This window comes from Cyprinus carpio, chromosome B6 (assembly GCF_018340385.1).
Source record: "Cyprinus carpio isolate SPL01 chromosome B6, ASM1834038v1, whole genome shotgun sequence".
Lineage (NCBI taxonomy): Eukaryota > Metazoa > Chordata > Actinopteri > Cypriniformes > Cyprinidae > Cyprinus > Cyprinus carpio.
The window spans coordinates 6,896,343-6,922,841 of NC_056602.1; the positions used below are offsets into that span (position 1 = coordinate 6,896,343).

A 26,499-nucleotide genomic window follows, 5' to 3' on the forward strand; every position below is an offset into this window, starting at 1 on the left:
AGTTTTTGCTCAAAGAGTCAGCTGACTAGCCACTGATTTCCATAAAGTGCTCATTTGACTTGCTTTGGCTAATTTCATATCTAGCATTTTATTTTTCCTTAAGGCACAATTGAGCATGTCTAATATAGCCTAAATACACATCTTCATAATGTGATGCAATCAAAATTTTATTGGGGGGAAAAATGCTCACAGGTGATTTTTTTTCTTTTCTTTTGTTTTTCACTCCGCCTGGTGTCATATTTCAAACATGCTCTTCATACTGTTGAAAAAAAAAGAGAAGGGGGGGGGGATTATTATGTACAAAGTTTTTTGTTGTAGGAAATGACATGATTACTGAGGAAATTTTGAAATTATTATTTACATTATCATATTTTTAAATATGCAGTCATTCATGTTTTTATGAGGAATTTTCATACTGTTTTAGTAGCAGAACACAAACATTAGTCGCAGAATCTGGAATGTGGAAAAATGTCAGATTTAAAGGGATAGTTCAACCAAAAATGAAAATTCTGTCGTTATTTTTGCATGCCCATGTCATTCCAAAACTGTGAAGTTATTTCTTACGTGAAGCACAGAAGGAGATGTTTCGCAGTATGTTCACACTACTCTCTTCCACACAGTGAAAGTGAACGGGGACAAGGAATATATCAAGGAAACCTTAACATAAAGAACAGAGGAAAGAAACAGAAAAGGCCCAAGTGGGAAAAGGGAGATCCCCTAGACTACATGCCATACACTACATCTGGACGAGGCGAATCCCCTGAGATCCGTTTTGGGACCCTTATCGTTACGCACATCACATTCCGTCCCCTCCATTCCCACAACGGGCTCCTGCTATCTAATGGAACTTCCTATATAAGGACAACCTCCGATTGCATCCCATAAATCAAGTCTGTGATGTTTCCAGGGAACAGGACCGTGGCTGGTATGTTCTGAGGCCTTGCTGCGGTCCAAAAGAGAGATGGGGGAGAAAACAAAGCCTGCAGGGAAAGAAGCGCCTCTGTCACTGTTCAGCGTCAAGCTCTCTTGGATGTGCGAAGGGATGGAAAGAAGGTAGAGAGAGTGTCTTGGAGGCAGATGGAGGATGGGGGTGTATAGAGAGAGTAAAAGTGAGAGGTTGCGAGAGAGAGAGGCAGAGATGCACGGCTCTACCAGGTCTCTGTTGTGCCATATAAGGACAATGGGGTCTGCCTGGAATCTCGGCTGTAATCTGTGTTTAGAAGGGAACACCGAAAGACTTGGACTGAGTGACTAAATATGGTGCAACAGCAGTTTCATTGTTAAGACAAATAGGCATTCATTGGGATATCTTTCGACTGTTTACTCACCAACAATAAACTTCGGAGTAGCTGCAGACTTTCATTCCGACAAAGACTAGCACCAATTAAGGAATGTGAAGTATTGCACCTGCACATGCTGTATGGTGCTGTAGAAACAGGAACATAAATGTTTGTTTATAGTTTGCTCATTCGTACTATAGAGAATTTCGGAGTTTGTATAGTCAGAGACACTAATACTGAACACAATTGACAGGCTCTTTCAAGTCTTGTCTGAACTTGTGATCATAATAAAAAAGATGATGTTATATTTTTTTACTAAAGTGTCTCGCAAATATGGCAGTGCACCTTTTTATCATCATGCACTCTAAAAGTGTTATAATATTAGGCCTACATAAGTAAAAGCATGTTTATTAGTATGTTATTTAGTATATAATTTAAAATATACACTAAAATAGAATTTCAGTCTTTCTACTTCAAAATTTCTGTGTAATAATTTGTGAAATTATGAAAACTGTTTTAAAGTAAATCCTACACCAATTTCTGTCAGTTTATACAGCGAAGAACTGTAAATGGAATTTGTGTAATTTTGTAAGTTGTTTTAAAGTGTTTTGTAAAATGTATGGTTTTTGCAAGTGAAAACTATTCACAGAAGTTCTTGCATGACATCACATATGATTCTATTTTACAGAACTTTTTGAGGACATATTATTTATAGTGTGCATTGCAGTGCAACTTTTTATTTTATCAAATAAAATATATTATATATTATATAAATATAATATATTTATTTATTTATTTATTTATTTATTTATTTATTTTTGTACACCATTGACTTTCAATGCACAGAAAAATTCAGTGACAATAGTCTTGTAAATGTCACTTTTTAGTTCTGGGTGAACAGGTCTTTATTTTCAGCAAGTGATAAACAATAAAATGTAGGAAAGGAATTATAATAATCCTACTTGGACCAGAGTTTGGCTTCAAAGCATACTGAAGTCCTATGTCTAAATACTTCGTTGTACTCTTAGTGGAAGAGCAGTATCTCAGGAATTAGTCCTGACAGTGTGTCTGAAGGAGAACGGAAGGAGGGAATGGGAAATATGTGCTAGATTAAAGCTGAGTGAAGCACAGGCTGTTCAGGGTAGTCTCCTGAGACTCATCCAAAACTAATTTCTGCTGAAGCCGTTCAGAGTAACTAGAGCATTAACATTTGCCTACCTTAGTAAGAGAACATCACCTTACTAGAGAAAATCTCACTACAATGTGCATATGAATCCACTTACAGTGTTACAAGCACAAGACATGGACATTCAAAAACAGGAAATTACATGTATACTGAGTTAAAACATTACTAAAGAAAAACAAAATGTTTTGTTATCTATAATTTACCTATGTGCACATTCCGTTCTCATAAAAATCCTGAGTACATGCATAAGTGCACACTATTTTAGAGGGTCATATGTGTTTGGATATATTTGTCCTCAGTGGAACGTGATTTCAGCTTAGCAGCAGGAAAGCAAGCAAATATTTGTCTGCTCAGATTTATTCAATTTGTTTCACATGATCTATCTGTTGGTGATTACCTTTTACTAAAAGGAAACATTCCCTGACAATGCTCTGGGAAAACTTCACCATCAACCTTTCAACAAACTGCTTTATTATTACCCTTGATCTGTGATAATATTGAGTGTGAAAAGCTAAAACAAATCAAATGAAGTATTGAGTGAGTATGAAGTGACTTACCTTTGAAGGAAAATTAGGAAATTTGAAGAACTTGGCAATGGATGATGTTTACAGTGTTTGTGAGCTTTGCTGCTTTAAGGTGAAAGAAAACCAAACATATAACTCAATGAGAAGCACTTAAGAAAAAAAAAAGAAAAATGAATATAACGTCTTATTCTTCTAACATTTTCAATTCAGACTGCATGAATTACCACAATTTACATGCTTCCTCATTGTTGACATTAGCTAAAAATAGAAACAAAAAAGTAGGTGTACAAACAAATAAGGCTGCTGTTGTTTTACAGCAAAATTACATTTAATATTGCATATAACAGCTTTTAAAGAAGATGATACAACATCAGATTCAAAATAAGTTAACTGAATGTCAAATTAAATTAAATATATGAGGAATACTAACATACTGTAAAATACTGTAAAATGCTGCATTGTTTGCACAGCTGAGAAGCTATAAAAACTGAGCAATCACAGTGGTTTTATTCATAAAACTAGTACTGTAAGTACATAAACCAACATTAAAAAGTAAAAAACTATATAATACATTCAAAATCTACAACCGGAGTAAGCGGGACAGAATATTTTGGTCTCTTTAATGGCAAATTGCTTTAATTGTGATCATATGACTTCCTCTTGTGTGTTGCTTCCTGATGACTGTAGAGATGGAAACAACAGAAACAGCTGAATGGGATGTAATGTTTCTCAGGCTTATGAAACTAAAAATTACACTTGTTAATCAATATGTGGAAACAAAGTCAAACTCGAGCCCTCTCTTACCTCAGTTTTATGACTCTGTATTACGATGGCCATGAGGTTCTTGTGAAGGCACTGTTGCTGCGCATTTTAGGAAGAGTTTTGCTTTGTGCTCTTCCTTACTGCTGAGGAAATGATGGAGCAATCCATACAACAACGCCCTATAAAAGCAGGAAGGAGGAGTAATAAAAGAATAATGGAGTGGTTGTTAAAAGCTTGAAAGCCCCTGGTCAAAAGAGCTTATTGGACATTCTTCCAAATAACTCTTTTCATGTTTGACTTTTAAAAAACTGGTCAAAGCTGAGTAAATTTTTGGTTGAACTGTTTAATATGCAATGAACAGAGGTTTGGAAAAGATAATGCAATAAACCTAAATGCGTTCTTGTCTTAGGACAACTTTCATGAACTTTTTTGATCAACTTCAAATGTTGACTACTATAATATAATATAATATAATATAATATAATATAATATAATATAATATAATATAATATAATATAATATAATATAATATAATATAATATAATACGATATAATAGTTTGAATATTTGATATAGTATTCATAAGTGTTAGTTCAGTGTAAACAGGCCCCAGACTCCCTCACAGTACCATATTTATTGTTGTTCCTTGTACATACATGTTCAATGTCTCTGTGCTCTATAAAAGTATTACTTACAAATCATACTTACACTTCTTTGGCACTTGAATCTTCTCTGACATTGAGCTCATTGGCCACGAACTCCCAATCTAGGGGAACTTCAGTCTGACCTGATTCTGAGATACACTGTTTTTTAAAAACAATTTAACCTTCAAAAGTTTGTTTTTAGAATGTGTTTTGGTTGTGAGGTATAATGGAGAGCTATGACTGAGTGACCGTGCGTATGGTCCTCCTGCAGGGCTCACGTGCTCACCTGCGGTCAGCACCAAGGCGGTGTATTGAAACTTGTTGAACTGCAGATATTCTCGAATCAGTTCATTGATCAGCAGGTTCTCGTGGGACAGCGGCGGCCGCGGCGTGCTCTCAGCGTCCAGCGTGCTGAACACCTCTGCCCGGATCCTCGCCTTCAGCTGCCCCAGGACCCCACGGGCCTCCAGCGTCTCTCGCAAAGCTACAGATCATGCATTTGAAAGCCAGAGAGAGGACATGCACTCCTGAGCTCCTGCAAAATCACCTTTTAATACTGGATTAACTTGAACTATCTTAGATTTTTTTAAAAAGAGACACACACAAACTTCTGACCATCGACAACACTACAGCTCGGATTAAAATTCTTTACATTAATCTGGATTTTGAAACAAAATATCTGGAAAAGGACAACAACTGACTAAGGACCCAACAGACCTTGCACCAGAAACTTAAAGCCATCAAAAGAAAAAAAAAATATGTTACAGAGGACTATTTGTTACAAGGGACCAAAGTAAATACCTTTTCTAAAATCTTTCACCAAGTATTCTACAACAAACTATTTTTCAAAGAATAAAAAAAAGTTTTACTCCTCAAAACAGACAACAGTGTTAGAGAATAGCAAGGCCTACCTTGTTGCCTGACCACGCGTCCTACTTTTCAGAAGTGAAATAGGAAGTTGTAAATGTGACACGTCAAAACAATAGCAAAGAAAATTCATACCCAACCCCCCAAACAGGTGCTAATGGCCCATAACACCAGGCCCATTGGAGAACAATGTGTGGAGGCTATCCCACTAATCTACCCAAAAGATGTTTCCAATGAAACAGCACGAAAAGTCTACAAAAACAAAAAGCTCACAGAAAACCCAGAGACTTTATTTGTAGACCTTCATAAAGATGGCAACATTAGTAACCTGATCTTCTACACCAACAAGCCCCATACATGGCACAAGGCCATCATCTTAGAATTCCTCAATGCAGAAAGAAAGGGCATCTGTGGAGGTTTCCAGCTGTAAGTAAAAAATGAAGAAGACACAACAACTATTAATGTTAACATATACAAAGCAACAGGGATAGTTGTGGTGAAGAGCATCCAAGGGCACTTTGAACAGAACTTCTCCAAAATCAAAGAAAGAGCACAACAGGAGCCCAAAAACAATGAGCAACTCCCCACCCAGAAGAACCAGACAGAACCCCAGCTCCACATGAGCAGATAAAACTGAAAGACCCTCCCAGCTCAGAACAAACCAAAGACCCCTTTCCACACTGCTATTGTACTGACATGAGGGAGAAATTCACAGCACTGGAAATTGAATTGGTGCAGCTCAGAGAGATGACCATCTCTTTCCTTGCTGCCCAAAGCACAGACCAGTCAAGCAACAACACCACAATCAAGCACAAAAAGCAGCTACAGCAAGAGAGGGACAGGCTAAAGGCCCAACTGGATTCCCAGCTCTCACAGCAGACACAGAGCCACTGGACCCTGATAACAGCCCTAAGAGAGGAGATGAGAGAACTGAAAGAGGAGAAAGACACCCATTTCAAAGACCTCACCCCTTCAGAAGACACCCCCCACACTGATCACAACTCCCAGAACACAGTGACAGAGCCCAGCCAAAACCTTCCTTCCTCACCAAACCCTCTACCCAGCTCACAGCCAGCCTCAGAATCAGACACTTCTTCAGCACCCAAGGAACACACACAAAAACCAGAATTTTATCTCCTAATTGACTCAAATGGGAAGTTTATAGATGAGAAGAAGCTCTTCCCCAAACACAGAGTGGCCAAACTATGGTGCCCAAACACCCATAGTGCCCTCAAACTGCTTGACGTGGACAAACTTGGGTCACCAAGCCACATAATAATTCACACCGGCACAAACGACCTGAGAACACAACAGGAAAGAGTGGCAACAGCACTACAGAGGGTGGTTAAAAAAGCCACAACCACCTTTTCTAGTGCAAAAATCACCATCTCCACACTGCTGCCATGAAAGGACTTCCACCCAGATACAATTCAGCAGGTGAATGCAAACCTCTCCAGAGCCTGTGCACTCCAACCTCGCGCACACCTGGCACATCACCCCTCCCTGGATCTCACATGCCTCTACAACAACGTCCACCTGTACAGAGGAACTGTTCCTCCCTTTGCAAAGACACTAAAAGATGTTGCACTAAACCGTAGCATCCACACCACTCCCAGAAGCAGCAGAGCTAGGCAGAACCCAACCAGACCGGGAAACAACCACACAGCACCAAAAGCAGGCCAAAGACCCCCCGTAAAAACAAAGTATCCTCGTCCAGCACCTGATCAAAGCCTGCGATCAACTCTCTACCCCATCCACAGTCAACAGACCAGAGCACAGCCTCTCCTGCCTACACCCCCCACCCAGCACATGCAGCAGAGCCCTGGCAACCTCAGTTATGCCCAGACAGTGAGCAGAAACCCCACACCAGCATCTGCACAAGTCCCAACAACTGAGCTGAAAGACATTCACCAGATGCTCAACCTGATCTGCTCACACATACTGTCCTAGGACAAAACCTGCCAACAAAAGTAACATCCCATGGATAACAAAGCATTTATCATATGTTGGAATATTCAAGGCCTGAAGTCATCTGCTTTCGGACTAAAAAGCAAAAACACAGACTACACCACAAAAATCAAAAACTCAGACATAATCATCCTGCAGTAGGCATGGAGCAGAGGAGATGGACCCACTGGTTGCCCTACAGGCTACAGAGAACTCATCATCCCATCCACCAAACTGCCTGAAGTGGTTCAGGGAAGAGACTCCAATGGCAGACTGCGAGGAGATTCGTACTGTAGGTACACTTAAAGCTCAGTGCTGGGTAACAGTACAGTAGATAATTTCATCACCGAGCCAAATCCAAATTTTCTCAGAGCATTCACAGTCAGCCAACTAACCCCACTGTCAGACCACAGTAAAATCACCCTCTATCTAAACAGATCAAAACCTAACTCAGATGCATCAAAACAAACCCACCCCCACACCCTCAAACACAAATATAGATGGAAACAAAATAGTGAAGCCATCAAACCGTAATTTGTGAACCAAAAATACAAAACCTATTAAATAATTTCTTAGCTACGCCATTCCTTCACAACACTGAAGAGGTCAATTTAGCAGCAGACAGGATGAACCAAGTATTTGCAATGACTGCAACACTATCTAACCTAAAAACCACAAACAAAAAAATAAAAATAAACAGGGAGGATGTACATGAGAAATGGTTTGACAATGAGTGCAAAAACCTTAGAAAAGAAGTAAGAACTTTATCAAATCAGAAACACAGAGATGCTGACAATGTAAACACACACCAACTCTACCACGAGAAACTTAAACAATATAAGAACATCCTAAGAACGAAAAAGAAACAAAATCAGCTAAAAGTAATAGAACAATCTCTACAATCAAACCGTTTCTGGGAACATTGGAACACACTAAACCAATCTTACCATTAAGAGTTACCCATCCAGAACAGATATGTGTGGATAAACCACTTCTCAAACCTCTTCAGCAAAATAAACAAAAACCATGAACAAAACTCACTATACAATAGACTATGTGTTCTAGAGTCAACCATTAAAGAGAACCAGAACACCCTAGATTATCCCGTTACACTAGCTGAACTGTGCGATAATATGCAAACACTTAAACCCCAAAAAACATGTGGTATCGATGGCATTCTGAATGAAATGACTAAATGCACAGACCAAAAATTCAAACTGGCCATTCTTAAACTGTTTAATATAATTCTTAGTGCAGGTGTATTTCCCAGCACCTGGAACCAAGGCCTCATTACCCCAATTCATGATGGCTGCTGATGCAGGAAAATGTTCTGTCCTGGTCTTGTTGGATCTCAGTGCAGCATTTGATACTGTTGATCACAGCACTCTGATTGATCGACTAGTGGGCATTTCTCGATCTGCTCTGGATTGGTTTACCTCCTATCTTTCTGACCGGAGTTTTTCAGTGTCCTCAGGATCTTTCATGTCAGATTCTGTTCCTTTGTCCTGTGGTGTGCCGCAAGGTTCTGTGCTTTGCCCCCTGCTGTTCAGTCTGTACATGCTTCCCCTTGGAAAGATTATAAGTAGTTTTAAAACAATATCTTATCATTGTTATGCAGATGACATCCAGTTATTTATTTCATTTAGTCCAGATAGACTAGACCAACTGTCCCTTCTGCTGAACTGTTTAGTCTCCATTAATAAATGGATGGCTGAGAACTTTCTGCAACTTAATACAGATAAAACAGAGGGGATGATTTTTGCCCCAGACAACATTACCCTTAAGATTAGGCAGGCCCTTGGGGGTCTATCGTCGTCTGACTGCAGTGACATGAGAAATCTGGGTGTCATTTTTGACAGATCAATGTGTTTTAACAGTCATGTTAAGTCTGTGGTTCGTACCTGTTTTTTCCATCTCAGGAACATTGCTAAGATTAGATCTATGGTTTCAAAAAAGAGATGGAGATGCTTGTTCATGCTTTTATTTCTTCACGACTGGACTATTGCAATGTGTTGTACACTTGTTTGAATAAATCTTCTATAGATCAACTGCAAGTTGTACAAAATGCAGCAGCTAGGCTTTTGACTTGGACCAGCAGGAGGTCACACATCACTCCTGTGCTGAAAGCCCTTCATTGGCTTCTTGTTGGTTATAGAGTAAATTTTAAAATTTTGGTCATTACTTTCAGAGCCTTGCATGGTCAAGCACCCTCTTATGTCCAGGATCTATTACATATGCATACTCCATATCGGTCTCTGAGGTCTTCAGGCCAAGATCTTTTAATTGTTCCCAGAACACGTCTTAAGACAAGAGGTGACCGTGCTTTCTGTGTTGTGGCTCCAAGGCTCTGGAACTCGCTCCCTTTAGCTCTGAGAACTATGAGTTCTGCGGAATCTTTTAAAAAACACTTAAAGACTCATCTTTTTGGACAAGCTTTTAATTAACAATATGATTTGTTTGTTATTGAAGTTTTATGGAATTTGATGGTAGTATAGTTGTAGAGTTGTACTAGGTTTTTACTTGTACAGTTGTTATTTTATTTTATTGTTTATTTTTATATTACTGTGCAGCACTTTGTGACCCTTCCTTGTCTGTGAAAAGGTGCTATACAAATAAACTTTACTTACTTACTTCATAAAAGCGGAGACAAATTCGACCCTAATAACTATCTCGGAATATGTGTAAACAGCAACTTAGGTAAACTCTTCTGTAGCATCCTAAACAGCAGACTCCTTCATTACCTTACTGACAGTAAATGTCAAATCGGCTTCCAACCAAAATACCGCACATCAGACCATATATAAACTCTACATACCCTAATTGACAAAGAAACCAAACAAAATAAAATAAAAATCTTTTCATGCTTTGTTGACTTCAAAAAAGCTTTTGACTCCATCTGGCATGAGGGGCTTTTACTTCAATTGATCCAATGCAGCATCGGAGGAAAAACATACAACATCATTAAATCCATGTACACTAATAACAAATTTGCAGTTAAAATTGGCAACAAACACAGATTTCCTCCCCCAGAGTCATGGCGTGAGACAGCGCTGTAGCTTAAGTCCTACACTATTCAATATTTACATCAATGAACTAGCAAGAGCCCTAGAACAGTCCCCAGCACCCGGTCTTACCCTACTAGACACTGAAGTTAAATGTCTTCTGTTTGCGGATGATCTAGTGCTGCTGTCACCCACAAAAGAGGGTCCTGCACACCTTCTGTCAGACATGGGCCTTGTCAGTTAACCTTAAAAAGACTAAAATTATGATATTCCAAAAAAGGGCCATTAACAAAAACCAACATCACAGTTTCAAATTAAACAACATGCCCTTGGAACGCACTAAAAATTACACATACCTCGGAATAAACACAATAAACTTTAACAAGGCTGTGAACGACCTGAGAGACAAGACACAAAGAGCTTTTTACTCAATCAAGAAAAATATAAAACTTGACATCTCAATTGGAATCTGGCTAAAAATAATCCAATCAGTTATAGAACCAATCGCACTCTATGGATGTGAGGTCTGGGGTCCACTCACAAAAAGCCAATAGAGACTCTGCAGGCAGAATTCTGTAAAAATATTCTTCGTGTACAACGAAAAACTCCACACAATGCCTGCAGAGCAGAATTAGGACTGTACCCACTAATAATTAAATTTAATTCCATGCGCACCTTAAAAGCAGTCATACTGAGACCCTCCACCATAAAGCCTTAAGCTACCAAGAACTGAACCCAGAGAAAAGCCTCCTCAGCCAGCTGCTCTCAGAACTGACTTTACAATCCAAAACCCCAGCTCGACTAAATCAAATCACTAAAACACAGAAAGAGAAATATCTGAAACATTGGACAGAAGCAACAGCTCAACAAAGTGAATTAGAATGCTATCTGTCTCTAAACAGAGAATATAAATTGGCAGAATACCTAAACACAGTGGCAGACCCTAAAACTAAGAAAAGTCCTGACCATGTACACACTCAGTGACCGTAACCTCACTATAGAGACAGACAGACACAGACAGACCTGGCTGCCAAAAGAAGACAGATTGTGTCCACACAACATGAAGTGGAAACAGAATTGCACTTTTTAACAACATGCCCCAATTAAACACAAATTAGGGAAACCTTTCTTCCCCCAATTCACAAACCAGCAACAAGCTCTAACCTGGCTGCAAGGTACGTCAAATCCTGCCATGACAAAGGGACAAGCAGCAGAACAGAAGCACAAGTCACAGCACACACACACAGACTGACATGACAGGCTCCAGTCCTTCTCCTGTCTCTTTATTTGAATTTTTATTAGTACTTCATTTTACTGAATACAGATATATAGACTCTATATGCTATAGGCTACTTCTATTCTTATGTATATTTGTGTTAAATGTCTTTTAAATTGTTTCTATGCTTTGGTAACCCTTTATTCAAGTGTGCTATTAGTATACTTCTTTTAACCTAAAAATAGGAAAGCATCCTTTTAGTTTACTTTTTATGTACTTCTCAGAAATGGGCTTTATGTACTTCTCAGAAATATACTTAAAATTACATTTAAGTATACTTGACTTATACTTACAAAAAGTCTAAATATACTTGAACTTTACTTAAGTATACTTAATAAAATAAACTTGAAGTATACTACTTTTTGGTAAGGGAATGTAAATATACTATTTTACCATGCCAATAAAGCTACTTCAACTTGAATCTTTAAAGTGAGCTGGGCTATCTTGCACAACTGTGGAGAGATTTGAGGGTTACGTGAGTTGTATATGCTTTTACAATTTTTTGTATAATTTTTGCACAATAAAAAAAAAAAAAAAAAAAAGATTTGAGGGTTACGTTTAAGCATCTAAAACGTAAACATTAGTAACAAACCTTATGACTGAAAATTTGTTATTAAACAAACACGCAAAATAATCATAACGTTGGAACGACGATATGATGCATTATGACAGTTTATGAGTATTAGCTTACCGCTTTTCAACTCTGTGACAGCTGCCATTGAAACAGAGTCGCACTTCCCAGACGCTTCCGCTAGAGGTCACTGTGGCTCTTTCTGCGTATATAGTGCAAGCGCACGTTTGTTTATATTTATTTTTATTCAACATTACAAAATTAATGTTGAACTTAAAAAATCCTGTATTAAACGCTTTCAAATAGCATACATAAAGAGTCAATTCAAACAGCATACATAAAGAGAGAAAAGGGAAATAGAACAGAATACAATTTATTTTTATTTATACATATTTTAAAAAGGAATACAAAATTATTAAATTATAAATTAAATATAAATTATTACAAATGATAAATATTCAATACAGTTAACATATATTTATTGAATATATATGCAAATAATTTAGAGCGTATTAGTGCATTCCTTTTTCAGCTGCTTTAAAGAATGAACTAAAATAATATATTTTTTATAATAATAATTTTTTAATGCGAAATAAACTGAACAATAATGATGTTGAATTAAAAAAATATTAAACTCCTTTACATACATACATATTTTAAAATAAGAATTAATAACTAAATACAGTAAGTACCAATGTTGAATATTAAATAACCTCCTTATTAATATTAAATAAATATATTTAATCAACAAATTCAAACAGCATACGTAATGAGAGAAAATGGAAACAGAAGTAAATAAATAAATACATATTTTAAAAATGAATAAAAAATTACTAAATTATTACAAATGATAAATATTTTATACAGTTAATGTATATTTATTTAATATATATTACACAAGTAATTTAGAGAGTTTTAGGGCGTTCCCTTTCCAGCGGCTTCAAGTACTGAAATATCAGTTTGAGTGAAAAGGTAAAAACGGGAAAAAAAAACAAAGGACCACGTGACGTCACGCGGATTGCGGAAGCAAGCGGCGAGTGGAAAATCTTCACTCGAAATTCTTTGCTCGCTTCTGTCCCGGAAGAACAAGATTTCTTATCGTGTCAGTTGTCGTCACCCTTCGTGCCAAAACAACTTCTTTCTAGACCAGGCTGTAAAATGGCTGGAACAGCTTTAAAAAGACTCATGGCTGAATACAAACGTAAGTCATGCTATTGATTAACGTTACACTAATGCAGCGCAGCGCTGGTGCTTGTGAAGGGCGGATTTTACACTGTTTTGGTAGCAACAGTTTGGCAGCTGTAGATACTTCCAGAACTTCACCAACATATGCTGACAGCATGCGTCATTAAAATGATTTCAGTTAATAAATGAGCTGTAACCTCCTTAAGTAACCTCAAACACACTGAAACTGAGCGTGTAACTCCTAATTCACGTGCATACTTCATTTCTCTACTCGCGTGCTGTAACGTTACTCCAGTGCTGCCACTGCAAGTGTGTGATGGTTGTCTTTTCATAGATATATTTCCTGTTGAACATAATTATATGGATACAGTTAGCTCAACGCATTTCTTTCTTTCCAGAACTAACCCTCAACCCTCCAGAGGGGATTGTAGCAGGTAAGAATTAGGGCAGTTACTGAACTGCTCCATTGACCTGCTTTTACAGTACATTCTTAATACAATTTTTACTTTAATCATTTTCATTTGTATAATAGATTAACAGATTTATTTTTATAATAAGATAATGAATTAATGAGACTCATTTCTTCCCAACAGGGCCTGTAAATGAAGAAAATTTCTTTGAATGGGAGGCTCTGATTATGTAAGTATTATCCATAGACTTGTAAAGACGATTTTTTTCTCTTCTTTGATCAATTCCACCACAAGATTTAATGAATAAATAAATAAGCTAAATGTGACTTTTTATCTCACAGTTGAGATATTTTTCTCGCAAAAAGTCTGAATTCTGAGTTTACATCTCATAATTCTTACCTTTTTTTCTGAGAATTCAGTTTTCATTGCACAATTCTGTTTTTTGTTTTATTTGTTAATTTTAATTTATTTTTGATTAGTTTCAGCCGCAGAATAAAAAAAATCACAATTCTGACCATTCTGAAGTTTATGTCTCACAATTCTGACTTTTTTAGGTAATTGTGACTTTTTCTGTCTTACAATTTTGAATTTATATCTTCAGTTCTGGAGTTGTGTCTCACATTTCTGACTTTTTCTCAAAATTCTGAGTTTGCATCTCGCTATTCTGTTTTTTTTTTTTTTTTTTTTTTTTTTTTTTTTTTTGAATCCGCTAAGGAATAAAAAATAAAAAATCCCATGATTTTTACTTCATTCAGAGCTATTTTGAGTTTACATTTCAGTTCTCAGAATTATGATATTATATAAAGTCAGAATAGTAACAAAAATGTCTAAATAAATATTATTATTATTATTATTATTATTATTATTATTATTTTCTTCTTTTATGTGGTGTAAACAAGCTTCCATAAAATAGAGCTCAATGTGGGTGAGAAAATGTTTCTTGATGTTAAAATTATTCAGTTCAAACAGCTTTTCTCTGCCATGTCTGGTGTGACCCAGCAGAGAGAGTAACAATAAAACTTTTATTATTATTATTATTATAATAACTATTATTCAGTTTAGTTTATCTGTACAGATTGGACACAGATAATAACATGTTAAAGAAATAAAAAATAATATACTAAAATGGACACAGAAAATAACGTTAAAGAAAAAAACATATATATATATATATTTATATATATATACTTAAAATAAAAATGATACTATAAAATGCATTTTAATTATTTCTGAGTAAAATATGGGTAGTCCCAAATGGTAATGTGATGCTGTGGGGTTGCTAGTGTGTTCTAGGTTATGTACTGTCTGTGATGTTCTGATATTTAGTGAGATTTTCTTATTTTGTTGTCTGCCTGGGGAAAATGTGCTGTTATTTAGGCAAGGAATAGCACTTAAGTGGTTTCAGAGTTTCTTGCAGTTTCTCTTTATATTTTTAATCTGCAAATTGAATTGTGAAAAGACACCATAATGAACAATTATAACTAATATAAATCACAATAGTATCTGTAAAGACACAAAACCTGTATATTATGCTATCCTATACATCTGAATACAACACCCTTTTTAATGTAAAAAGAGTTTTTGATGTCACTTTTTACAGTTCTGGCATTTGTTTTTGCCCGGAGCCTCTTTTCATTCACAGCATGCACAGCTATTCATTCACTAGCATTTGTCCACAGAAGGGACATTAAGTGATGATAACTGATTTTAATTTCGGATAAGACTGTCCTCCGGTAAACCAAACTGGTGGTTTGATCAGTGGTTTTGAGCGATAAGTTTTTAAGTGAAACCGAGTGCCAAACAAAATAAGGAACAGTGTCCCTAGCAACCCCCTGAGAGCTGTTCCACAGATACGGGAAGTGTGTCCGTTTGATGCGCTGCTCATCGTGATTACCGATCAATATCTGCCCATAGAAACAGTGTTTGATTGACAGCTGGATATGCTAAGTAAACAGAAAGAGATTTGCATGTTAAATGGGCCTTTGAGAATGATTCCATGAAGTTCTGCCACTGCTGTCAGTGCTGGATGAATTTCTGTGATTTATGATATTGTGTGATTTTATGATTAAGATGAAGTTTTTTTTTTTTGAGTTTTAGTTGATAAGCTGAAGGTGGTAAATGGTTTAACTTGCCTCATATATCAGTGATTCTCATAAATAGTAAAAGATGCAGTTCGACTGAAGTTTGTGTATGATCAAGGTATATACATGTCTGAGAAACTTCCTCTGCAACCCCCATGTGGGTTCATCTAATTCCTGATGCTAAAGATTTTATTATATTCTGAAAAACTGATTGGAGTGAATCATGATATTAGTCTTTAACGTGCTCTAAAAATGTTGTAATAAAACTCTGCTAAACCTTAGGATTTGTGGGTAATACATCAATAGCTTATCCAGACATCCACATATAGCCCCTTCTTAGGGGGATTCTGGGTCACTACTGAAATGCTTCATTACTTTTTTTTTTTTTGCTCTTTGTTGCAGCACAGAGATTCATAAAAATGCATAAAATGATGTAAAATGTTGTATGCTAATGTTTTTTGGTATTTTTCCTCGTTTTCTTGTTTTAGGGGACCAGAGGACACGTGTTTTGAGGGCGGTGTGTTCCCTGCCATCCTCAGTTTCCCTTCAGACTACCCTCTCAGCCCTCCCAAGATGAAGTTCACCTGTGACATGTTTCATCCGAACAGTGGGTATAACACACATTCAGCATTCACACAGTATATGTGAGCTTTAGTGACACTTTTTATACAGCACATTTCATACACAATGGTAATTCAAAGTGCTTTACATTATTAAAAATTATAAAAAATAATCATAAAATAAAACAGATGCATAAAAAAATTTCAAATAAAAGCAAAAAATAAATATGCATGAATGTTAGATCAGTATGATAAACTTAAATGAATTTGATTTTAAATCAATTTAATTGAATGTTTCTTGATGCAGTTATTTATAGAAAAATATTCATATTTAGAAAATATTTTCTTATAGTAATTGGAGAACAGATATTGTTCATAGTACAGTGTTTTCATCAGCATTTATTTTATGTTTTGCTTACAGCATGTTATTGATAGTGCAGTTTCACTATATTTTAGTGCTGTCAACCAATTAATCATGATTAATCGCATCCAAAATAAAAGTTTTTGATTACATAATATATGTATGTGTACTGTTTGTTTATTATGTATATAAAATACACACATTCCATATATATTTAGAAAATATTTACGTGTGTGTTTATATATATTATTATTATATTTTATATTATATATATAAATATATTTAATATATAAACATAACTTATTTTTCTTAAATATATACATGCATGTGTTTGTATTTATATATACATAATAAATAAACACAGTACACACACAAATATTATGTAAACAAAAACTTTTATTTTGAATGCGATTAATTGTTTGACAGCACTAATATGAATATATATATATAATATATATTTAGAGGAGGCATTAAATTGATTAAAAGTGACAGTGAAGACTTTTTTTTTTTTTACAAAGATTTATTTAAAATATATGCTGTATAATAAATACATAATAATAACAACAACAATAATAAATAATATTAATATATAATATGTAAATAATAATAATCAAATAATAATACATTTCAGCATTCTATTAATCAATGATTAACGAATCAGCATTTTAGAATGATTTCTGAAGGACCACGTGACACTGAAGACTTGAGTGGCAATGCTGAAAATCCAGCTTTGTGTCACAGGAATAAATTACATATATGAAAATAGAAAACATTAAAATTTAAATAATATATCACAATATTACAATATATTACAATATTAATTTATTTTTTTTAAGTGGTAGGGCACAAACATGCAATTACAGATCTCTCATGTAATATATTGTATAAGCTTTCCTGTGCATATATTGGCTATTTAACAATTACTGTGTAGGCAAAACTATCCACTTTATGATTTGCAGTGTTAGAAGAGCCTCCAGGAGCAGGAACACTTTTCTAATGCATTTATAGTCCTCCGACATAGACGAGCGTAGACTAAGAATCTGAGTCCTAAAGTGTCTTTATGGCCGGGGCATTTCCTCTGGTCCCACTGATGGATGTGTGGACACAGAGTTCAGGGAAGTGGGCCCAGATAAAGGTCTTCCTGCAGGCCACAGATAGCAGCAGCCCAGCCTACAGTCCTCTGATGGTGCCGGGGCTCTGGAGGCGGTTATCAGAGCTGGATGGCTCAGATTCTGATCACTGTCCTCAGCTGTGGAGAGAATGAGGAGATAGCATCAGCCGTGATACCGTGTGGGGGTGGATTCATTCAGCCCTGATCCAGGGTTAATAAACTTCTGTCCCTTACACTCACTCTTCCAAAGTATTACTTGATTGCTTTGTGCATCTTTAAAAGGGAAACCAATCACGGGTCAGTGCTCATGGAACTAACACTTTAATTGATTCATTGACTATGCAGATTAATCAGTATGTTCTTTTGATCCTTTAAGGATCCAAACATCTGTTCGTTATTGCAGATTCAAGTGTTTTAAATCCAATTTTGGCCTTTTTAGCTAATTGGGAGAGTAGTTCATTCTGTGGGATGACATGCAGTGAACTGAATTAGCCAGTTCGTTCCCAACCTCAACATAAAAGAGAGTTGTGTACAAAATGCTGATATAATCAAATTGAAAGTTTATACAAATGTATTCAGTCAACCGGCAATGAAGACTGTAAAGATGTCTAGAGGATAAATGACAAAGGAAAACAGAACTATTGCAGAACTTTATAAACTGTGTTTGGTGTGTTTTCTGCAGTCTACCCAGATGGCCGTGTGTGTATCTCAATCCTGCACGCTCCTGGTGATGACCCCATGGGCTATGAGAGCAGTGCTGAGAGATGGAGTCCCGTGCAGAGCGTGGAAAAGATCCTGCTGTCTGTGGTCAGCATGCTCGCTGGTCAGTCACCGTTTACTCCATCAATAAATGATCACAATATCTGCTGTATTGATCATACTTGCCTAAAAGTGGTTTCTGAAATCAAGAAGCCTTAATATTATTTTACGATGTTTGGATTTTGTTATTGTTTAAGGTCCCACTTTATATTAAAGGGATACTTCACCCCAAAATAAAAATTTTGTCATTAATCACTTACCCCCATATCGTTCCAAACCTGTAAAAGCTCTGTTCATCTTTGGAACACAATTTAAGATATTTTGGATGAAAACCGGGAGGCTTGAGACTGTCCCATAGACTGCCAAGTAAATAACAGTGTCAAGGTCCATAAAAGGTATGAAAGTTGTCGTCAGAATACTCCATCTGCTATCAGATGTGCAATCTGGGTTATATGAAGCAACGGAAACACTTTTTGTAAGCGAAGAAAACAAAAATAACGACTTTATTCAACAATTCCTTTGTCAACAGTCTCCTCTGTGTCTCTCCATATCACTGGATGCTGTGTATTTATCTTTGATTTGAAAGAAAACAGCACATCCTTGTGGTGCGGATGACATTTTAAAACATATTAAAACCAATAACAGGTATTTTAAATTGTAATAATATTTCACATTTTTATCATCAAATCATACTTTGTGAGCAAAAGATACTTCTTTAAAAAAAAAAAAAATCTTACCTATACCCAAACTTCTAAACATATAAATGTGTATAAATATGCAAAAAAAGATACATTTTTCCCAGCATGGCACAAGAAATGTAAAGACAGTCATGACCGATTCCCTTTATCACCATGACTAACATCATTTACTCATCCTCTTGTTGTTCCACATTCGGCCTAAAAATAGTACAGAGTCTGACAACTGTGGCAGTAGGTGCCTTTCCATTACAGATTGACACAAAATTCTTTGCGATATTTATGTCGATAAAAAAACTATAGCGAAATGATGGCGTTTCTGTTAACCGATATTATGCGACTGAAACGTCATGACGACCGATGTTGGTAGGTTTATGTATAGCGCAGCCACTGCACTAATCATTATTCTTAATCGATGAAGACGTAGACGTGTATTTTTAGCAAAGCAGCACGGAGAGCCGCTTCTGAAATATGTAAACACAAGCACTAGAGTGGCCGCGATCCATGTAAAAAAAAAAAAAAAAAAACTGTTTCCGCTACAGTTTTGCAATATATTCCTTTTTCGAATTGCCTGAAAAACCACTTCATGTGAGTGTAAAAGCTTTTCACAATATATAGATGTTTTTGCTGCGTGTTTCAGTTTGCGCAATCTGAAGGGTAATGGAAATGCGCTTAGTGAGAAATTTTTAAGAACTAGTGTGGTAGTAAATACTAGATTTTGAATGTTTTAATACCTTTTTTCAATTTACATCCTATCAGTTCCCTTCCTTAAATAATTGTAAATATTCTCTACTCCAACAGAACCCAACGATGAGAGCGGAGCAAATGTGGATGCATCAAAGATGTGGCGTGAGGACAGAGAGCAGTTCAACCGACTAGCTAAGCAGATCGTGCGCAGATCTCTGGGCCTCTGACACACTCTCACACTCCAGGACAGTGAGGATTGACGTTTACAAGAATCAAACTCCCCACAGAAGAGAAAGAGTGTTGTAGTGTACTACCCCCTACCTCCACCAGTGTGAGCACTTTATTCCCATCCAGGCTTTCATACTCTCTTCCCAGTCCTCCCCTCTCTTGTGATTGGGTGAATGCGTTTGACAAATGGCTTTTGATGATGAAGGCAAAGCATTATACATTAACCGGACAGGGTTCTAAAAGAGAGCCAAGCATCATTTACTGAATAAGTACACAAACCATTTATTCACAGCCATTTTTGGCGGCCGGTTTGTCTGTCATGCCTGTTACTTGTCCATAGTTAAGCAATGGAATGCAGCTTTGGTTTGCTGATAGTATGCTGATGCATGCTTTTATGCCTCATTGTAATAAAATGCATTGTGAGGCGGTGACTGAGACTATCACATCTACTTACAGATTATATTAATGATCTTTTAGAAATAAGAAAAAAGATCATGTCTATGGATGCAAATTTAATAAATGTCTTAATTAAATACATTTAATATGAAAATGTTTTGAAATTTGGTAATACACAGATAGGTCAGTGTTTTCTTCAATTTCACTTTACTTTTATGGAGGTTTTTAGATTCAAGTAGTAGCAAGCTGGACTCATCCAGCCTTCGGCAGAAAGACGGACCAGAATAATTGTTGAATTTACACCGTCATTACTTTAATTAAAAAAATCATTCAATTCTGTATACTTTTTGCTTTTCATCTGTTATCAAGGATTGTAAAGCCAATAAAATCAATAAATGTTTGTGATTTATGAACCTCTTCAGTTATTTTTATATGAATATGCACAAATCTGTAATCGCTTCCTTTAGACTTTTAATGTTGCTCCAGCACACATGGGGAAAAAAATTGTGCATAGAAGGCAAATGTCAAATATGTGGGGGAAAAATTGCAGTGTTGATTAATTCCTACAAGGTCATTTAGTAGTGGGGTAAACTGCCAATTTACTACCGATTTGGGGAAATTATGTATTTAATTTCATTTCAGTTTAGTTTGCTTTGACAAAACTCATTTGACTTGCCATGTAGACTTTTTTTTTGTTAAAGCACAAAACTGTATTTAAAATGCTCTTTACATGCACTACTGTACAAAGGCTTGTACAATTTTTTTTATTGTTTTTGGAAGAATGCTAACCAAGGCAAGGTTTTTTTTTTTTTTTTTTTTTTTTTTTTTTTTTTTTGTGAAACAACATTGTGAAATATTTTTACAATTTAAAATAACTTTTCTTTTTTAGTATATTTCATGATGTTAACTGTTCTTTTTTTTAATATTTTTTTTTTTTAGTTTATTTATTTGATTCTTATGTTTAATTTTATATTTCAGTAATCATTTTTTTTTTGTGATTTGGTGCTCTGGAAACATTTCTTACTATTATCAATGTTAAAAACAACTGTGCTCCTTAATATTTTTGTGGAAAGCATGATTTTTCTTTCAGGATTCTTTGATTAATAGAAACTGAAACAAGGCATTTATATGAAATCTTTTGAAACATAAATGTCTTTACTGTAACTTTTGATCAATCTGATGTGACCTTGCTGAATAAAACTATTAATTTCTTAAAAAATAGAAAGAAAGAAAGAAAGAAAGAAAGAAAGAAAGAAAATGTATTGACCCCAAACGAATGGCAGTGCACGTGTTCACAGAACAATTTTCCAGTGAACTCCAGGTGGATATCAAACGTATTTGATTTGGTGGAGCTCAATCAGGATTTGCAGAATCTGACCGCATCAGAGGCTGGATTAACTCTTGTTATTATTAATATCATATCAGCTGATGGGGCTCATTATAGGACAGCTGCTTCCCTGTATCTGCTTCATTATCTGCATATAGAGACCGCAGGTTGCCTGTTCTTCTGAACGGCGATCACCTCCCACACATTACTGTAATTGAATGTCAAATATGATGACTTTGCTGTCATTGCCGACAAACCAGCCATGCCTCTGATCAGCTCCCACATACGCACCTACTCTCACATTCGCTTTCTTCAGATCTCTCTCATGTCTACACTGATGAATTCCCACACAAACTGCATGGCATTCACACAGCACAAACTTAAATGAAAACTTGAAAACTACAAATGAAATTTTAATTAAGAAATTTTGTTATTGTTAAATTAAATAAAAATATAACTGGACACAACTGAAACAAAATATGGATTTAAAACTAACTAAACACACACACACACACACACACACACACACACACATATATATATATATATATATATATATTTTTTTTTTTTTTTTTTAAGGGGTCATATGATGTGATTTAAATTTTTTCTTTCTCTTCGGAGTGTTTCAGGCTCTTGGTGCATGAAGAAGATCTGTAAAGTTGCAAAGACTAAAGTCTCAAATCCAAAGATATATTTTTTCCAAATTTTCAAATCTTCTGTGTCAGCCGCGCCACAAGGATATGTTTTTTTACGTGTATTTACACTTTGGTTTGAATGAAAACACAGCATCGGCGCAGCGCTGCTGGTACAGAAGAGCGTACGCTGCCTGCGAACAGCTCAGATTTGCCAAAATGGTGCTACACTGATTTGGAGAGACACAGAGGAGAGGAACTGTTGAATAAAGTCATTATTTTTGTTTTTTTTTAGTGTACAAAAAGTATTCTTGTCGCTTCATAACGTTACAGTTGAATCACTGATGGCAGATGGACTATTCTGACGTTGCTTTTCATACTTTCCTGGACCTTGACACTGTTACTTACTTGGCAGTCTATGGGACAGTCTCAAGTCTATTGGATTTCATCCAAAATACTTTAATTTGTGTTCTGGAGATGAATGAAGCTTTTATGGGGTAAGTGATTAATGACAAAATTGTCATTTTGTGGTGGAGTAACCCTTTAAACATGCCCCCACATGTCTACATCACTGTGTGGGAAGATTTGCATAACACCCAAATGTAAGTGCAAAGAAAGAAGGTGTAACTTTTGTTCTTGTGTAGTATTGTTGTTGCCAACATGTTGTGGAGACACTGTGTTTTGTTGTGAAAGCAAAACTACTTTGTTTGGCCTTCCAAAAGAGGAACATATCCGCTTCGTCATGCCTAGAGTTGATCCGATCTGGTCGCTGAGGAAATTCAGCCAATCACAAAGCACTGAATAGCTGGCCGATCTGAGCACACCTCGCTTTTCAGAACGATGAGCTTTGTAAAAATCAACACGTTTCAGAAGGCGGGGCATAGAGGACCAACAATAATGTACAGTATGTGGAAAATTATGTGTTTTTTGAACCTTAAACCACATAAACACATTGCATTACACCAAATACACAACATAATGTTCTTTTTGGCAGCATCATATGACCACTTTAAAGAATTTGCCACTGATGATTCAAACGCGAGTTTTGAGCAGTGTAGAGTAGCGCTTGTTATTTGTCGTTTCATGTCATATGACCCCTTTAATTTTGGTTATTGATAAATGTATGCTATAAAACATTTACAAACAACTTGGATTAAACATGAAAATGGCAATAAATAGCAATAATATGGCCATGCTATTAAATTAAATGCCTTTTTTAATGAAAGCAGTTAACACTTTTGGCAATCCTAAAATACTAAGACCAAAATAATGATATGCTGAAAATGGATAAAAAAATAACTCAGATGTATTTATAAATAGAATTATTTATTCAAAAAATATGTTTAATAATTTTTTGTTATATATATAAAATAACTAAAAATATAACTGGACACAACTGAAACAAAATATGGTTTCAAAACTAACTAAAATAAAATTCACACAATTTTTTTATTTTTTATTATTTTGGTTATTGATAAATGTATGCTATAAAACTTTTACAAATAACTTTTAAACATTAAATTAAACATGAAAATGCCAATAAATAGCACTAATACGACCATGCTGTTAAATTTAATGCCTTTTTTATGATACCAGTTAACTCTTTTGGCAATCCTAAAATACTAAAGCCAAAATGAAAATTAACAAAAAAGAAATAAAATGTATTAAAAATTAATAAATATAATTATTTATTCAAAAATATATATAATCATATTTGTTATTGAGAGAAAATGAGAGAAAACATATATGATATATATATATATATATATAGATATATAGATAGATAGATAGGCTTTTTTCATGTTTATACCACAGCAGTGGTTCTCAGGGGTGTTGCATAAAATCCCGGGCCCTATGCATAGGCAGTCCTGATGCCCCCCCCCCCCCCATCCCCCCATCCCCCCATGAAAATATCCAGGTAAAATAAAATATATTCCAGACTTTTCAAGGGCCCTCTCTTCCTTTGGGGCCCTGGTAATCAGTACTGGGTTTACCCCCAGTCTGACGCCCCTGGTGGTTCTCAACTTCAAGACCCAGATTTTACATCAGACATCAAGTGGAGACCCAACTCTATCAAAATTGTGTATTAGAAGCATTTTCTTAATTCTGCAACTATTTTGCTATCCTAATGATGCTAATGAGTTATATTTATTATTCACATTTTATCTCCTCTGCTCACAATCCTATCAAAACAGACTTGTAACTTATAATCAGGCTCACTGAATGAATCAAAATAAGAACAAGACTGTGTCCACCTCTTCTGGAATCTCATCCATGGAAACACAAAGCCTGCAGTTAGCTGATGAGTTTCCCTGTCTAAACATGTCTGATACTTCACACACAGTGCTGATAATGAAACATAAATGGAGCTCAAAGCACAGCTCAGCCTCAGGGTCAGACGTGAGACCACAACAGCTTTCAAAGAACTAACATGACACACACCTCTCTCTATCACTCCCTCCTCTCTCCATCATGCATCAAACCACTCCTGAACATGCAGTTTCATCTGAAACAGGTTCACTAGAGTCCAGTTTGTTGTTCACCCAACCCTGAGACTGACGTCAAGACTGACCTGCATCAACCAACAGAACTCTGGCTAATTTGTAATGAGTCGCCTGACTTATTTACATTTGATTCCATATATGGCTCACAGGATGCTTTTGTAAAGTTTTATGTTCACTTACAGTCAAAAGAACTCATCCACTTATCCATGTGTTGGACATTGGGAGGGACCTTTTTAGAGGGGCTTTTTTCTATATTTAAAAGACTGGTCTTTTTATTTAAAGTAATTATATAATTAAATTATTTAAATGGATTATAGGTATAAAGAGAATTAATTAAGAACAAGAATAAGATTTTTAAAAAAGATTTTGTAATCAGATTTAATTGTTTATGCTCTAAATGGAGAAATGCTTCTTGTCTCATTACATTCAATTATGAATGATATTAATCACATATATGACAGCCTGTGTTGTGATTGGCAGCACTCGGCGCCTGGTCGGGAAATGTCATGCCCCTGCGAGCTTCAGTGTAAATATTGCATCAAAATCAAATCAATTCGATTGAGTAAATACTCTAAGTTCGTCTGCCTTGGGAAAGCTAGCCTGTCTCTGACATAGAGATAACACTCGTTGCCTTCTCTAGTGCAGCTCAACCAGGTATCATCTCATTTGTCGATATATGTGATATCACAAATCCCGGAAAATATGCGTTGTAGTGCAAACGAGTCGTTCGTTGTAGTTTTTGAAAAGTGATTTCTGTTAAATAAAACATCTCATTTTGAATTGGACTTTGAGCTTTGTAAATTTGCTGATTATTTTTTTATGCTCAACCAGCAACATTACAGACTACCTAAAGCTGAAATATTAAAAAGCATAAGAGCACCCCTTTAAGTGCTGCACTGGAATTACTTTGCTGTTAAACAGATAGGCCTATAAATATTACTTTTAATATTACTTTTTATTAAATACTGGGGTGGTTTTTAATTGGGGGTGACTATTTGCAAATGTAAAATTAAAATTCAACTTTTAAAAAATGGTCAAATATTGTCAAATATCAAACTGGGCATTATAATTTCATCATTAAAAGTGTAATGACAAAAAAAGTATAACTTTGAATTTTTTTTGTTAAAATATTGAAAATTACATTGGGGAGACTATTTTACCATTAAAAGTGTAAAGATAACAAATATAGCTTTAAAACATTTTGTCAAATATTGGCAAATATTAAATATTGGGGGCAACAATATGGCCATCAATGTATCTTTCAAAACTTCTTATCAAATATCGTCAAATATCAAATATTAGAGGGCAATGTAGCCATTAAAAATGTAAAAGTAAAACATAATTTCCAAAACTTTTGTCAGATATTGGGGGTAGCAATCTGGCCATCAAAAATTTAAAACTAACTTAAAATGTTGTCAAATAATGCCAGATATCAAACTGGGGTGGACATTTTGGTCATATCTTATTATTGGTGGAGACTTGTCCCCCTCAGTGTCTATGGTGGT

The 26,499-nt window shown here is 35.6% G+C and overlaps 2 protein-coding genes and 1 long non-coding RNA gene across 3 annotated transcripts; 1 reads left to right on the forward strand and 2 right to left on the reverse strand.

Annotated features, from left to right (window-relative positions):
- Positions 1–275: 275 nt before the first annotated feature.
- LOC122137636 lies at positions 276–3,205 on the reverse strand. Its single transcript, XR_006154982.1, has 3 exons — positions 3,024–3,205; positions 1,329–1,426; positions 276–1,210 (listed from the first exon to the last, which is right to left on the reverse strand). It is a non-coding gene; the product is annotated as an uncharacterized LOC122137636 (long non-coding RNA).
- A 344-nt stretch (positions 3,206–3,549) lies between these two features.
- On the reverse strand, positions 3,550–12,236 carry LOC109052864 (centrosomal protein 20-like). Its single transcript, XM_019070287.2, has 5 exons — positions 12,179–12,236; positions 4,682–4,879; positions 4,460–4,544; positions 3,795–3,931; positions 3,550–3,671 (listed from the first exon to the last, which is right to left on the reverse strand). The coding sequence occupies exons 1-4, from the start codon at positions 12,204–12,206 to the stop codon at positions 3,802–3,804; spliced, it is 441 nt and encodes a 146-aa protein (XP_018925832.1). The 5' UTR covers positions 12,207–12,236; the 3' UTR covers positions 3,550–3,671; positions 3,795–3,801.
- Positions 12,237–13,104: 868 nt separating this feature from the next.
- Positions 13,105–20,944, forward strand: ube2g2 (ubiquitin-conjugating enzyme E2G 2 (UBC7 homolog, yeast)). Its single transcript, XM_019070286.2, has 6 exons — positions 13,105–13,259; positions 13,642–13,677; positions 13,837–13,882; positions 16,223–16,341; positions 18,449–18,589; positions 20,022–20,944. Exons 1-6 carry the CDS (start codon positions 13,217–13,219, stop codon positions 20,132–20,134), a joined length of 498 nt encoding a protein of 165 aa, XP_018925831.1. The 5' UTR covers positions 13,105–13,216; the 3' UTR covers positions 20,135–20,944.
- The last annotated feature ends 5,555 nt before the right edge of the window (positions 20,945–26,499 follow it).

Coding starts and splice junctions, on each gene's coding strand:
- LOC109052864 (XM_019070287.2), bottom strand. CDS start 12,206: ATGGCAGCTGTCACAGAGTTGAAAAGCG. Junction 4,880..12,178: donor TGTCACAGAGTTGAAAAGCG/GTAAGCTAATAC, acceptor CATGATCTGTAG/CTTTGCGAGAGACGCTGGAG. Junction 4,545..4,681: donor CGCCTTGGTGCTGACCGCAG/GTGAGCACGTGA, acceptor AGTGTATCTCAG/AATCAGGTCAGACTGAAGTT.
- ube2g2 (XM_019070286.2), top strand. CDS start 13,217: ATGGCTGGAACAGCTTTAAAAAGACTCATGGCTGAATACAAAC. Junction 13,260..13,641: donor ACTCATGGCTGAATACAAAC/GTAAGTCATGCT, acceptor CTTTCTTTCCAG/AACTAACCCTCAACCCTCCA. Junction 13,883..16,222: donor GAATGGGAGGCTCTGATTAT/GTAAGTATTATC, acceptor TTCTTGTTTTAG/GGGACCAGAGGACACGTGTT.